General features: G+C 43.3%; 1 protein-coding gene across 5 annotated transcripts in view; it reads right to left on the bottom strand.

Moving 5' to 3' along the window:
* Positions 1 to 390: 390 nt before the first annotated feature.
* The window catches only part of LOC118508385 (B-cell receptor CD22), a 126,424-nt gene continuing 113,563 nt past the window's right edge, over positions 391 to 13,251 (bottom strand). For all 5 annotated transcript variants that reach the window (XM_036048125.1, XM_036048128.1, XM_036048123.1 and 2 more), the window contains one exon: positions 391 to 625. In XM_036048125.1, coding sequence (XP_035904018.1) covers positions 418 to 625 — 208 coding nt within the window. In that variant the 3' untranslated portion in view covers positions 391 to 417. The remainder of the gene's footprint in view (positions 626 to 13,251) is intronic.

The raw sequence follows: 13,251 nt of genomic DNA on the forward strand, positions 1-13,251 counted from the left end.
ATTGCCCCTATCCAACCGTTCCAGCAGCCGATTGAAACGCTCCAAACCATAATCACTCGCTTTGACCGGTGGGCGCACTTTCGTCTGGTCGGACGCACTGTCCGCGCTAGTCGACCCGTAACTCTCTAACCTAGTGCCGGCTGTCTGGGGTGCCGAATGGCCCTGGGTACGGTCGTGTGACCGTGTGGGACCAGCAGACCGCGACAACGACGTACCGGGCGATGAATGCTCGCGGACGCAACGATCACCGTCCTCGACCGCCACGCTGCCGTGTGCGAAGGTCTGCTCCGGCTCGGACCGGTCCGGACCTCCGCAAACGGCACCGTCCTGCTGCAGTGGGCTAGTGCCCGCGGTCGAGGCATCGTCCGTGAGCGATTCCTTCACCGTGCCGCAGTCGGTCTCGCTGTTTGGCGTCTGCTAAACTCTTGTCGGTGGTTGCAATATCATCGCAGCCATGCGTACCTTCATTGCTTCCGGCGAACCGGGCGTTCCGTTCTGGTGCGGATGATGGGCGGCATGATGCGGGTGATGGTGATGATGGTGGAAGCCGGTCGGTGTCGTGTAGATCGAATCGAGCGGCGGTACGCTCGTACTGTCGGATCGTGACTTTAGGTCGGCCTTCTCGCTGGAAGTAAAACATGAAAGAGAGCACAGACGAATGCGTTAGCGTTTTGTGGCAATGATGTGAGTGTGTTTTGATTGGTGCAAATTGAATATAAAGTTCCGGCTGTTGGAAATATGTTCGGTAGAAGAAATTTATGCAGTACCTGATGATCCTCCTGGTATCAGGAGGACAGAAAAATGTTGTCTCTGTAGGGGTGGCCCAGTGATAGATGTGACCGGGGTTCAAATTCCGTTTGGAATTTAAAAATAAGCCAAGTAAGCTAGAAATCACAGGCCTTAGTGGTCGTTAGGTCAAAAAGCAGGAAGAGAAATGTTGTCTATTGACAAGTAGCCTTGTTAAAATGGTCAGTAATTATGAGTAGTAGGAATACCTAAAGAAATCGTTAAAAGAATAGAATATATTTTAAAGATTTTTCAAGTGACGGTGCGGCGTTCTGGTAATTCGCTAAGACATCGGTTTTTTGTTGCATCATTCGATTTACGAATGGACAAAAATATTACAGAGTTATCAGTTGATTTAAAGCAGCTTTGTGAGAATCAGTCTAGCAGCTGAAACTATCATAATTGTTATCCCACAGAAAAAAAAGTTTGTAATAGTGGACACCTCCTGGCCACCAGCTATAATCCCTTAGGGCTTAGAATATCTTCTCACTTGAAGGCTGACAAAACTCTTCTCACTTTACAAGACGAAAATATTTTGAAGGATAGCCGTCCAACATTATTGCACGTTCCTTCGAATACAGAACAAGCTGTTGAAGAAAACCTAGGTTAAAGCCAACAGGCAATATTGATGTGAAAGTTGGTACCATGCTGAACGAGATGATCTCAACATGAACGGCTGACAGTGCTTGTTAGAAATATTTGATTGTTTGGATGAACTTCTTTAGAAAGGCTCTGTCCAATCGTTTTGAAATCAAGGGAAAGTAGCAATTGAACATCAATGCGAAGACATAACTAGTGCCAATATTTTTGATGAACGCTTCTTGAAAGTTAGATTCAAGTCAAATTTCAATTTTGATTGAGCCATCTGAAGCTGTCTGAAGGGTTGTGAAAACCAAAACCCTGCAGCAGTAGTCAATTTTAGGTTGTCGAATTCAACCGTTAAATGCATGTCTTAAATAGTCAACGAGTCAACAACAGAGGCGATCATGAGAATCTTTTTTTGTTAAATTGTATTCTATAGCCTTAAGCTTCAACAACATAGTGTCTCCTGTATAAGAAGGCGAATTGGTTGGATGGTAGGCTGGCTCCGATCGTCAAACATTGTTGTACGAAAATAAGAGGTTTTAGGAGAGAAAAAATTAGCCCGTGTATATGTTAACAGTTAAGGCCCAGTGAATGTCCAGGTAAAGGTAGAAATTCTATGCAAACGCTTGCGTAAACACTGGATTGCTCTCAACGAGCGACTGGAGATGAATCAGATCCAAACCATGTTTGTGACATAAATGGGGTAAGCATTGTCCAATACTCCCCGCAGATCCAATATTTTCTTTTTACGGAGTGTTTGATGTCCAATAATTATCAGGAACAGGAACTCAGTAAGTACTGTCAGGAGAAATAGTATTACGTGGTCACCAAAGGTGGCTCTACAACATCGGGAGATCTCAGTCTACCTATGTATATAATTTCATAACATGATTTTAATCGTAGCATTAGAACAGGCAATCCAGCGTACGGTGAGACGGTCCGGATGGGATTCAATACCAAGTTTAGAATAGAGCCTTTTTTCTTGTTGCATTTTTATAGCCCAGTCCAACTATAGCTCAGCCGATCGATAAACCAATTGAAAACGTAGTGCTACACACCGTTACAGCCTATCAGTTGCGCAACCGACGATAGAGCTGCATCGCCGGGAAAGGGATATGGTTAATGGAGTCATTTAAAACTTGTGCGTAAATTGTTTTATGTTCTTTAGAAACCTCTCGCCTGTCGTAAATGCATCATCCGTTCGTTCAGCCTGTGTGTTTTTTCTGCTAATCGTTAGCCCTCACATCGTTTGCTATCGCCCATTGGCAAGGGCTGCTGCTGCACCGATGAAATGTGCAACCCGGAAGACAATCCTCCTGGGCGCTCTAGGGGGGGAAGGTATACAATTTCATTGGGTAAAAAAAGCCGTGCATTCAAGAGTCGTTTCAGCTCAAGCTGCTCAAGCTTTTGAGACGGATGTTTCCGTTCGATGGCTAAAACTCCAGCACCGGTGAAATGGATCGTTCGCTCGTCCATAACGATGCTTATGTAGGACACGGCAGCAGCAGGATTGGTTCTCATTCAGCCTTCACCGTTCCACCCCACTTGAATCTCACGGGATACGGTTGCCTACGTTGGTTGCCATTTGCTAAGCACACCCTTGTCCGGTGGGTATTGTTGCCACTTTTGGGTACACCGAGCTGTGACACAGTGCACGAAACCCATTAAGAGATAAAGTTGTAATCCGAGCAAGCATCTTGATGCGAACGGGGTGGGACTCGGTTTGCTGCGAACCGGAATGAGATGTTTGAGGTATGGACGACGTTTTCTGAATACCAGAAGTTTGCCCTTTGCGCCACACTCTGCTGGCAGCTGGCGTGATGGTGCATGGGTAAATGGAACAGTCCTTACCGAGGGCATAGCTGGAAGATAAGTTATCGAGAGAACGGAGAAACTCCAGTATCGATGGCTTGTTGTAATTAATTAGAAATTCAAATTACTCTCAATCGAGGAACTTCACAGTGGCGCTCCAGTGGCGCTTCTGTTAACTCGGTCCGACTCCGGGTTATTGATATTTTGCCCAACAAATACTCCATGGCTACAAATAGTAACGGCGCGTCACTCAGCAGCATGGGATTGGGAATAAACGCAAAAGATGTCCAAGAGGTAATGCGAGAGTGCAAACACGAGTTTGAGGATGATAAAGCTATAGCTTATTGATACAAAGTGTACCGAATACTGCAAAACAGTATGACACAGTGGATGCTGTGCTAGTTTTGATCGCTGAGCTGGAGCTCGTTCCTCGAGCACATGGTCGCTGTGGGGTGTTTGGATTAGGGTCACTAATACTATTAATCCATTGAAAGAGCTGCCCAAAATCTTTCTATTTGTCACTCCATGGGGGTGTTGCGAGGTTCTGTCGTAATTCGATTTACAATCGAGCGTTTCGTTGCTAATCCTCACAAATCTCCATACCGAAAGATTGATTATGAGTTGTGTGTTCGTTGGTTGGTTTTGCTTGTCTGAGAGCATTCGCATTTATTAAGCTTAGATATTATTGATGTTTAGAAGAAAATCTTTTTAAATTGAAAATCTATGATAATTTTTGAGATTTGAGATTTGAGATTTGCAGTCGATGTTTTTTTAATGTTTCTAGTGTCCATCGAATATTTGAGTATTATTTTTGCATCGTTAATATTACCGAAACTTGGTTGTTTTGTTTATGTTTATTGTATTTTTGATGATTCTGAGTTGAAGCACTAGGAAGAAAAATTAAAAAACAATTATTTAAAAAAATAATCAGTATGTTGTAGATATAGAAAAATCTTGACATATTGATGCTACAAACCCTATAAATTAGATTAATAAAGTATACTTTGACTTAGAATACTTTTGACTAATCTGGAGAACTGTGGTGTGACTAAAAATAAAATAATTAAATGCTAGACAAAAAATTGCTATAAATCATTATAATTCAACATGCCCATAGTGGCATGTTTAAAATGCGAAATATTTTCATGAGTTCGCTCATAATTTAATTTTTAACTGCTTTTTATGCAACTCTAAATTATGATCTCCTTAATACTTGTATGGTTTACTATAACCTCGAGAGATCGGGGTCTGTTATATTCGGCTTCCTTATGTTAGTTCTACCCATAGGTCCCATAGTCAGTTCGTTTTGTGGGTCCTCTTATTCATCTTCTTTGGCCTAACGACCTCTTAGGTCATGCTTGCCATTTCTGGCGTACCAGATTTACTGATACCACGTAGTTGGACAGTCAGTTGGTCCAAAATTTGGACCCTGTTCCAGCCGTATGAAGACCGGCAGCGTAATCTCCTCCATCATCGGGCCGCTCCTAATTTGTACCTATTTTATTTTTCTATCCTCAATGTTGTTTAACAAAAGAAAAAAATACGTAGATTAGACGACATCTATCGATGACACCAAATTCAATTGATCAGAATCCATGGAAAAAACCACATTATAAATAAGCCACATTCTGTTCCCACAATAAGATCAACAGTCATGCGCAATTATAATCAGAACTGCAACCCTTGAAAGCCAAAGATTTCTCCAGACATTAAATTAAAATCAACCAAACTACGGGAGCAATTTTCTCACTTATGAGAATCAATCATAGTTCCGATAATTAAGCAGATCGGTTACAATATCTTCAAGAATGCTAATCGAAGGAAACTTCCTAAGCAAAAATATTTTCACCATTTGTCCCCCAAGCTTATAAGGTAAAAAATAACCGTCCAAAGAGTAAGTCAGCTTCAGTCAGTCTGTCGCGAAAAGGTTTGCTCGTACAGCGTTTGTTGCTGCAAACAGGACTTAATTGTTGTTTTCTTATTTCTTTAAATCGTATAATAATGAGACAGTCTAATAGCTCGCATTATTTCAACCAACAACCTCTTATCAAAACGCATCCAAAGCCAGGTTTAAGTTATATCAAAGCCTTACAGCATGAGTATTTTCCATTTCTGCAAATGATTATTTTAACATCCGATGAGTATTTAATTTCTTGGCTACGGACTCCACTTTTGGCAAGCGAAATTTCAACAGTCCTTGTAAACTTAGAAAATTTTCTAAGCACTGGCAAAAACCAGTATTTCTCCATTGACTTCAATGACCGTTGGCTTCACGCGATTGTTTATGATTTATTTATATCATTCACGGTATAAAAATAATCATGAGTATATTTTGCAGTACACACACACACACACACACACTCACACCACAACGAAATAAATGTGACGCGTCCGCCAGAACGGTGCAAAGTGATTGCTGAAAAGATTTCCATCACAACACGGGTTGCAAATGGAGGCAGGTAACGCCATGCGCCATGGTTGTGATGTGTACCCATCATCATTAACACGATAATCTGGTTCTATGCTTGCCGGCAGTATGTATAAAACATCCTCTTACATCCAAGTCGTTTTTTTTTTCGTTCCCACTCTCCTTCGCCAAGTACCTGGCATCTGTGAAGCTGATGGTAATGGGCGGATTCTTATGTACTTTTATCATATCAATCAACACATTGTGAAGCATCCACCACCGGCACCAAGTTACTTGAAGGCAAAACGATCGTGAGTTTTTAAATTTGCATCCAGAGCTGGGCACAAAAGAAAAAAACAGCCTCCATAAAGTCAGAACGCTGGCTGATATCGTACCGGTGCCGTTAAAATCACTCCAAAGGTGCCAGCATCATTACATGGGGCGCTTCATATGACTGTGTGTGTGTGTGAGTACACCTTTTTTGCACTCGTCCACAAGACGGGAGCTTTTTACATTTGCGCATTTACATTTACCCGAGTTGGTGCTGCTGGTTGAAGTTTATGCTGCACACTAACGCGTGTGAGGGTCCGTTAATACGTGGCAAGTAGGCCCCGCACACACACAGAGGCACTTGAATGCCGCTACATTTTGCTGGCGATGAAGCCGTCTCTTGTTGATGTTCATGATGCTGCTGATGCTGATGATACTTATGATAAAAATCCTTTCCACTGGTACGAGCACGAGCACGGATGGTCGTTCGTGTGTGTGTTTCCTTCCCTGCCCAGCTTTCTGTATCCTTTCCCTTCCTCGCCCTTACCCAACCCGCTCGTCAAACGATGCCAATAAAGTGTGTGCTGGGTAGCTGAGGTTGCGGATGTGGGTTGGATGCCCGATGCCCGATGTGGATGCGATCCCATTTATACCGTCATAATGCTGGCATTGCATGTGAGTAAGTTGCTCATCGTCAGCTTTAACACCCATATCGTCGGTGTGTATGCTGCCGAGATTGACTAGCACCGGAGCGTGAGTGTGTCGTTACCCCGCGTATGTTATGCCACCGTTACGAGTTTAGCATTTCGTAGCTCATTTCCTTTAAGCAAAACACGGGTGTCTGTGTCTCGTATAAACACAGAACCACTCTCACTCACGGCACAAAGCTTTCCGCGGCCGTACAACTATGCTCAGCAGTTGCAGGCAGTCCAGGCTGTTGGCGTTTTGCATTTGCACCGACACATCTCCTGTGGCGGTGTCCTTCTGAATGCGAATCCCTTTACAAGTCGTCGTTCGTCCGCAATGCACAGTGGGCACATTGCGGGATGAAAGAGGTCATTTTCAAATAATTTATATTTCTGGTCGGCAATACGACGTCAAGCCGTCAAAATCTTAAATAAATATTCTTTAATTTTAAATGACATTTACTCTCATGTCTCCCAGTGTTTGAAAGTGATTTTTTAGTTGTTTTAAAAAAGTTTAATTTATTTAGCTATTTTTAAGTCCTCAATGAAAATTCTGATTGAATCCAATAACGAATAAGCTATTAAATTTGTTGAAAATCCTGTCAAAAGTAAACAAATGATGTCAATAGTTGAGAATAATACAATTCATCAAGACATAACAAGAAAATATGCTCAGGTTGAGTTTTTATACGTTGGATTTCTTTCTAACAATAGACAATTTCTTTTCCTTAGTAGGCGTCTTCAATTAGAAGTTAAAAAAATTTTTTTTATAATTTTTTTTTTACATTCAATTGCTTATACACATATATTGCGCAATTTTAATACCTTATACACATATAGTCCTGCCGAGGGGTAGTCCAATTAGTAAATTAGACAAGGCCGCCGGTCTTAGCGATCAAACCCTATCCAATACGCCTCTTCGTACGTAGGACTGACCATCCAGCTACGGATGAAATCAAGTCAAGGAAAACCCCCAGAAGAAATGGCAGGCCGAAAACTTTCGAAGTTTTAACGCCAAAGAAGAAGCAAAACATTTGATGAGGTCATTGTGATTGAGATGAGGCTTGCTACCAGTCTCTTCGTGTGAAATGTCCTCCACTTAATTACTCTGTCACTCTTAAGTTACGTAGTCAAATTTCAGACAGAACGTCTCTGGTTAGCTTGTTTTCTGAATGTTTCAGAAAAGATTGTTTTTTAAAACATTTTTTTCTACAAATAACTGTTTTTAGTGTTCTATATTTTCCTTCCTTATCCTTATTGTTGATTAAAAAAAAAAATCGTTTTTGCCTATAATTAGTTCTCGGTTGCCCATAGTGCTAAAGAAATCCTAGTTTAACGTGGTTTGTGGTGGTTGTATTTTGCTACCTCTTTTATTTTAGTTCATATTCACCCGTGCGGCTCGTGCTTTGTGAAAGGTCCGTGCTTTCAGTACTTTTCAGTTTCAGGATGCTTGTGGATGTTTTTTCCCGTCCTCCCACCGCACGCTTCTTGTGACTTGTGCGCTCGTAATGAAAACTTTCATTTTGACACATGACAAACATAAATGCCACATAAAGAAGAAATAAAATCCTTCACCATCTCTCACGAACCACTCACGCTTACCACGGCGTTGCATAAAGATTTGTTCGCAGAGATGCATCCATTGTACCGCTTGCCCCGCTTCGTTCGCTTGTTATCGGACGAACCGGGTGGAAGCAAGCGGCAGGACTTACGGGTTACAGTGTTCCACGATTGTCTCGATGAGTGTTATGAAGCGATTGTAATTTGCATTCGGTGGGGTGTGGTGATGGTGATGGTGGTTGCACTATAAAACACCTGCATATTTGCTACAGTGGGGCAGATTCGTTTCATGCCGGTTGGTACATAAAATGCAGATGTGTTTATTTATCAGCAGTGGGAACTTTAAAATGGACGTGTAAAAGATTGTCGTTTTAAGGTTGGCACATTCCTCCAGCAGGTTCGAGCGCCCTATCGGGTAAAGATCAATTTAGGTCATCGTTTGAAAACTGACACGAGGACGGGTTTAGTGGAATCCTTACCACGTGTGTGCCGAACGCGTTGTGTTGCGGTGAAACATAAGCCGGTCCTAAACACACGCACACATACACCGGCACGTCCCCAAAACACACGCACAGTGGTGGATCAAAGCGGTTTTGTCTTAGCAGCTCCTAGGTGCAGCCTGCCGAAAACGTTGTGTGTGAGCGAGAAAAAAAAAGGAGAAAATCTCGAACAGCTTTACGAACATCAAAGCACATGTTTTTTCACGTGTTTTTTCGTTTTTTTTTCTTCATTCAGCCACTGAATACAAGCGTCATTGTGACACAGTCGCTTACGTCGCTCGACGTGTGCGACGAAGTTACGGAGGACCAGGCGTCTCCATTTCGGACGCCGACCGACACAAACACTCAGTTCGGTTTGGTTGGTTGAATTCCTTTTGTGGGATGATTAATCACTTTCACTGTTTTACCACCACAGACTGGATCGAGAGAGAGAGAGAGAGAGAGCGAGCGAGAGAGAGAAAGAAAGAGACTGATATTCTTTTGCTTTTCTTTCACTCATTCCGGACGTCACGTTTTCTTGGTGAGCAGAGCGCCCGTTCGCATCCCGGGTGTCGGTCAGAGTATCGCAAATAATTTGTAACCGGACACAACGTAATTAATTTTCACAAATTAGATGGAAAACGTGCGTGTGCGTGTCTGGGCTCCTGTCTTGGCGATCCGTTTTGAGCGATGCTGATTGACTCGTTTTCGGAGTTGTGGAATGTGAGGCCCTTTGACGCGCGGGCACATTACGAGTGTAAGCATGGAAATGGTACAACTTTGAGAGATTTTCAAATAATATTATGGAACTATCATAAGAGTTTAATTAAATAAAACATCTTAGCATTAAAAAACACCCTGAATGTGAGGCTTTAGCTCAGAAGCTGTTAACTGCAACATGGCGTCATTAATTCGTGTCAGATATTTCATCATTATTATTCCTGGAACTGTCAGCATATTGCTACCTGCCACCGGTTCCGCATATGTTTCACCTTGCTGATTGTGGGCCTCCGCCAGCAATAGCAATACCTATTCACTGGAAGCTTAATGGCAGTCGCCCCGTCGTAAAACTGCTTATCGACCACATTTTTCCCGTTTTTTTTTCGAGCAAGACGGAAACGCTCGCTCGAGTTTCGAGCAAATTAAAGCTAATGCTTGTAAATGACAGCTATATTTGCCAATTACTCGGCACCCTTCCCTGTCCCTGCCACCGCATTCACTTTACCCTCAGATGGATCCGGCCCTGGAGCTGGACCGGGGCGCATTTGTCGCTCAATAAAAACGTCAGCTCAGCAGTAGTGGCAAACAGCAGCAGCAGCAGCAGCAGCAGAAGTATCATGTTAGCGTGTTAGGAGGTATGTATTGCGGTGGGATGCTTCAGTTGCCTGCTGGAGCTCTGGGCCAAGCTGGATTTTTCTATCGTGAGCTGCTGCTAATGTGGGTTGTGCTGCTGCGAACGTGTGCTCCATTGTTGTGCGGTGCCGAACAGGGGAAACATCCGGCATGAACCGAAGGTAAATGATGATTTTCTTCACTCCTGCTGAGGTACCGCATGCGGTAACGAAGCGAGAAATTTATATAAATACGAACGTCTCATATCCAGCGAATTAAAAGAATGTTATAATGCTACTAGCATCTTGCAGCTTGCCGGCTGAGGAAATACCTGGAAAGTTGCCTTGAAGCTCCAGCAGACATTCGAAAACTGGGAACCAACGAGATGAAGGTTTCACAAGCACTGGTGACTTTCGTCGAAGTTGGCTTGCAGTTTCGCAGTAGCCACTAACACCAACGATGCTTTTATTTATGATAACGATTAAGGAAACATTTCATTCCACTTAAACCGCATTCACTTTATTTTTCGTCCACAATCGTGTCACACCGTACGACTTGGATGGGAGGGGGTTTTCGATGTGGTAGCCGTAAGAAAAAGCACCAGAGACACAATTCAAGACATGCGGTTCCGGTTTTCTGCACGAGAGAGTGAGAGTATTCCTTACCGCCAAGTGGATATTGTAGTTGGACCCGCATCGAAATGGGATGGAACGTTAAAAAGTGTATGTAAAAGGGGGAGAGGCACGAACGCACCAGCGGGTCCAGCGGAAAACACAAAGAATTGGTTTCGTTTGCCCACAAGGAAGGCACGCACCATCAACATCGTACATCAGCCGTGCAATGTTTGACGAGCGTTTTTGGAGGGAAACCGAGAACCACCAATTTCCTTTTTGCTGGAAGGAAAAGTCCACCAAATACATACAACGGATACACGAAAAAACTAGCTTAAAAATATCACGGAAATGAAAGAACCGGGCAATCGGGTGCGGTTGAAGCAGTCCCGTGCGCTCACATCACGGACCCGTTCCGGTGCAACCCCGGTGGTCGGTTGTTCCGGTTGATGGCCAGCCAAAGAAAGAAAACCCACCCCCGAAGGAAATTGTGGAAAGTAAAATATTGCTTGAAATTTGTTTAGATTTCTTCGGCAGCTATCTGTAATTCGGCACATCCATCAAAGCCGTACGAACGCGTCAAAGCGAACTCCCCGTGTCCAGGGAAAAAGTCGAACGGACGACAACCGCCGGAAAGACAACAATGGCGGAATGGTGGTGTTGAAAAATGAGCGTGTTCTTGGACGAATTCGAATAGAAATTCCATTTCCGTGCTTGCCGAAGCATCCAGCTGATCGAATCGCTTGGTTGGTTCGAGCTTAGACGAGTTATCTTTGTTTGCGATGTGGTGCGGTGCTTGCCGGCAAGATGCACGGTGCCAGAGCAAGCAACCGATTGATTCCAGGTTTGATCGCGGCCGGCTTCTCCCGTCTCGAAGTGCTTCAATCAATAATGCCAAAAATTGAAACATTTCGGCCAATGTTTCATCATGGTTGAAAGATGATGGTGAACGGGCCTGATCGTGTGGCGGCTAACGCGTCGCTATTGCTCAGCACACAACAAACTCAAATGCCTTTGATGATGGCAGACAAATGAGCCGCACCGCGCTCCGTTGTTGTTTGGTGTGTGCAACAGGACATTAATGGGCCGCAAAATGAATATTGTGCGTGATGGATAGGTAGGCCGGTTCTGCATCCTTCGCTAGCGAGCTCCAAAACCGACCGCCTTTCTCTGGAAGGAGTTTGAGTAGTTACGGAGAGTGATCGGTTTTAGTTTTCTCTGGTCGGAATGCGAGTTCTAGGAAGAAAAGTTTCCTTCATTTTGATGATGTTGTTGTTTCGGGTCCTATTTGTTCGTCTTCTGCTTGGCAAACAGGGTGAACCCATTTCGGTAGATGTTCTCCCGGGACTTGACTGCTATAAAGTTGGACGCTTTTTAAGTTGTGCGAGAGATAGTGAGTGAAAGCGGTTTGTGTGTGTATGTGTGTGTGTGGGGATTAAGTGTAGTCAGCGATGGAAGCAGCGAGCCATGATCTATCGTGCGATGATGATCGTTTGGGAAGGCTTTGTGGTTTTTAATTGGATTACCCCTTTGAGAATGACTCGTAGAGCGTACATGAAACTAAATGGACGAAGGCTTTGAAGCGGACGGTACCGGGGTCAAGAGGCAGATCAGTAGTCTTTGTGGAGGCCGGTCTGGGATGGTTGTGAGTATAGGCGCTTTGGATGTTTGTTTCATCTGATACCGATGCAGGAAGCAGTTTGTGAAGTTTTCAGGCCAAACGAGACATACCAGCCGAAGCGTTCTGTTTCTTGGAAATAGTATTTTGTCTGAACTGTTCTAAGGAATTCTCTTGAAATGGAGTTAAGTAAGGTTTGGGAATGATTCTGTTATTCTTTGAGATACGCAAGTTATGCAGGAGCTTATACATAATTCAATAATTAATAACAACAAATATATTTGAAACGGGGCGGCCCTGTGGTAGATGCGACATTGGCGCCGGTCTTCTCACGACAGGACCGGGGTTCAAGTCTCATCTGGGCCGATCCCCCATAATGAGAACTGACTACCCCAACAATGAAATAAGTAAGCCAGAAATGACCTGAAAGGTTGTTAGGGGGCAATAAAGATGAAGATATTTAAAACAATTCCAGCACTTGTTTGGACAATCACACCAGTTGATTTCAAAATTATTTCTGACCACAGCAAGCAAGGGGAAAAACAAGATTAAAAAAATGCGTCATAAATTTGTCCAAAGGGTTAATTGAAGAGATGAGTTAAAATGTTTAGAAGAAGTACATGTCAGGCATAAGAGGGATGTCGTTGGTGGAGTCGTTATAATTAGAGATGAGAGCACTCACATCAGAGTAGAAGAGAGGCTATTACGATTTGAATCTTTAACTCACTCTTTAAATATTTATAAAGAATGCTCGTAATTCCTTCTTTTTGGATCATATTCACTCACTCTCTCTCCCACTCTCTGTGCGCGTGAAACGCACTTAACCATATGGAAAAATAATAATAAATAAATATAATTATTCGATATAAAATAATTGCACTTTTTAGACGCAGTGATCACATGCTGATTCAGGATGTAGGATCCCACAGAAAGTGTGGGTATAATCAGAGAAAATTGATAATCAGTCACCACAGAGAGTGAGTGAGTCTGATCAGAAAAAAGTGAATCACTAGCCGGCACACACAGTGAGTGAGTGAGTGAGTGTAATCCGGAAAAGGTGAGTCACAATAGTCGGCACAGAGAGTGAATCGTAAAAAAGTGAAGA

The sequence above is a fragment of the Anopheles stephensi genome, chromosome 2 (genome assembly GCF_013141755.1).
Source record: "Anopheles stephensi strain Indian chromosome 2, UCI_ANSTEP_V1.0, whole genome shotgun sequence".
NCBI classification, from domain to species: Eukaryota; Metazoa; Arthropoda; class Insecta; order Diptera; family Culicidae; genus Anopheles; species Anopheles stephensi.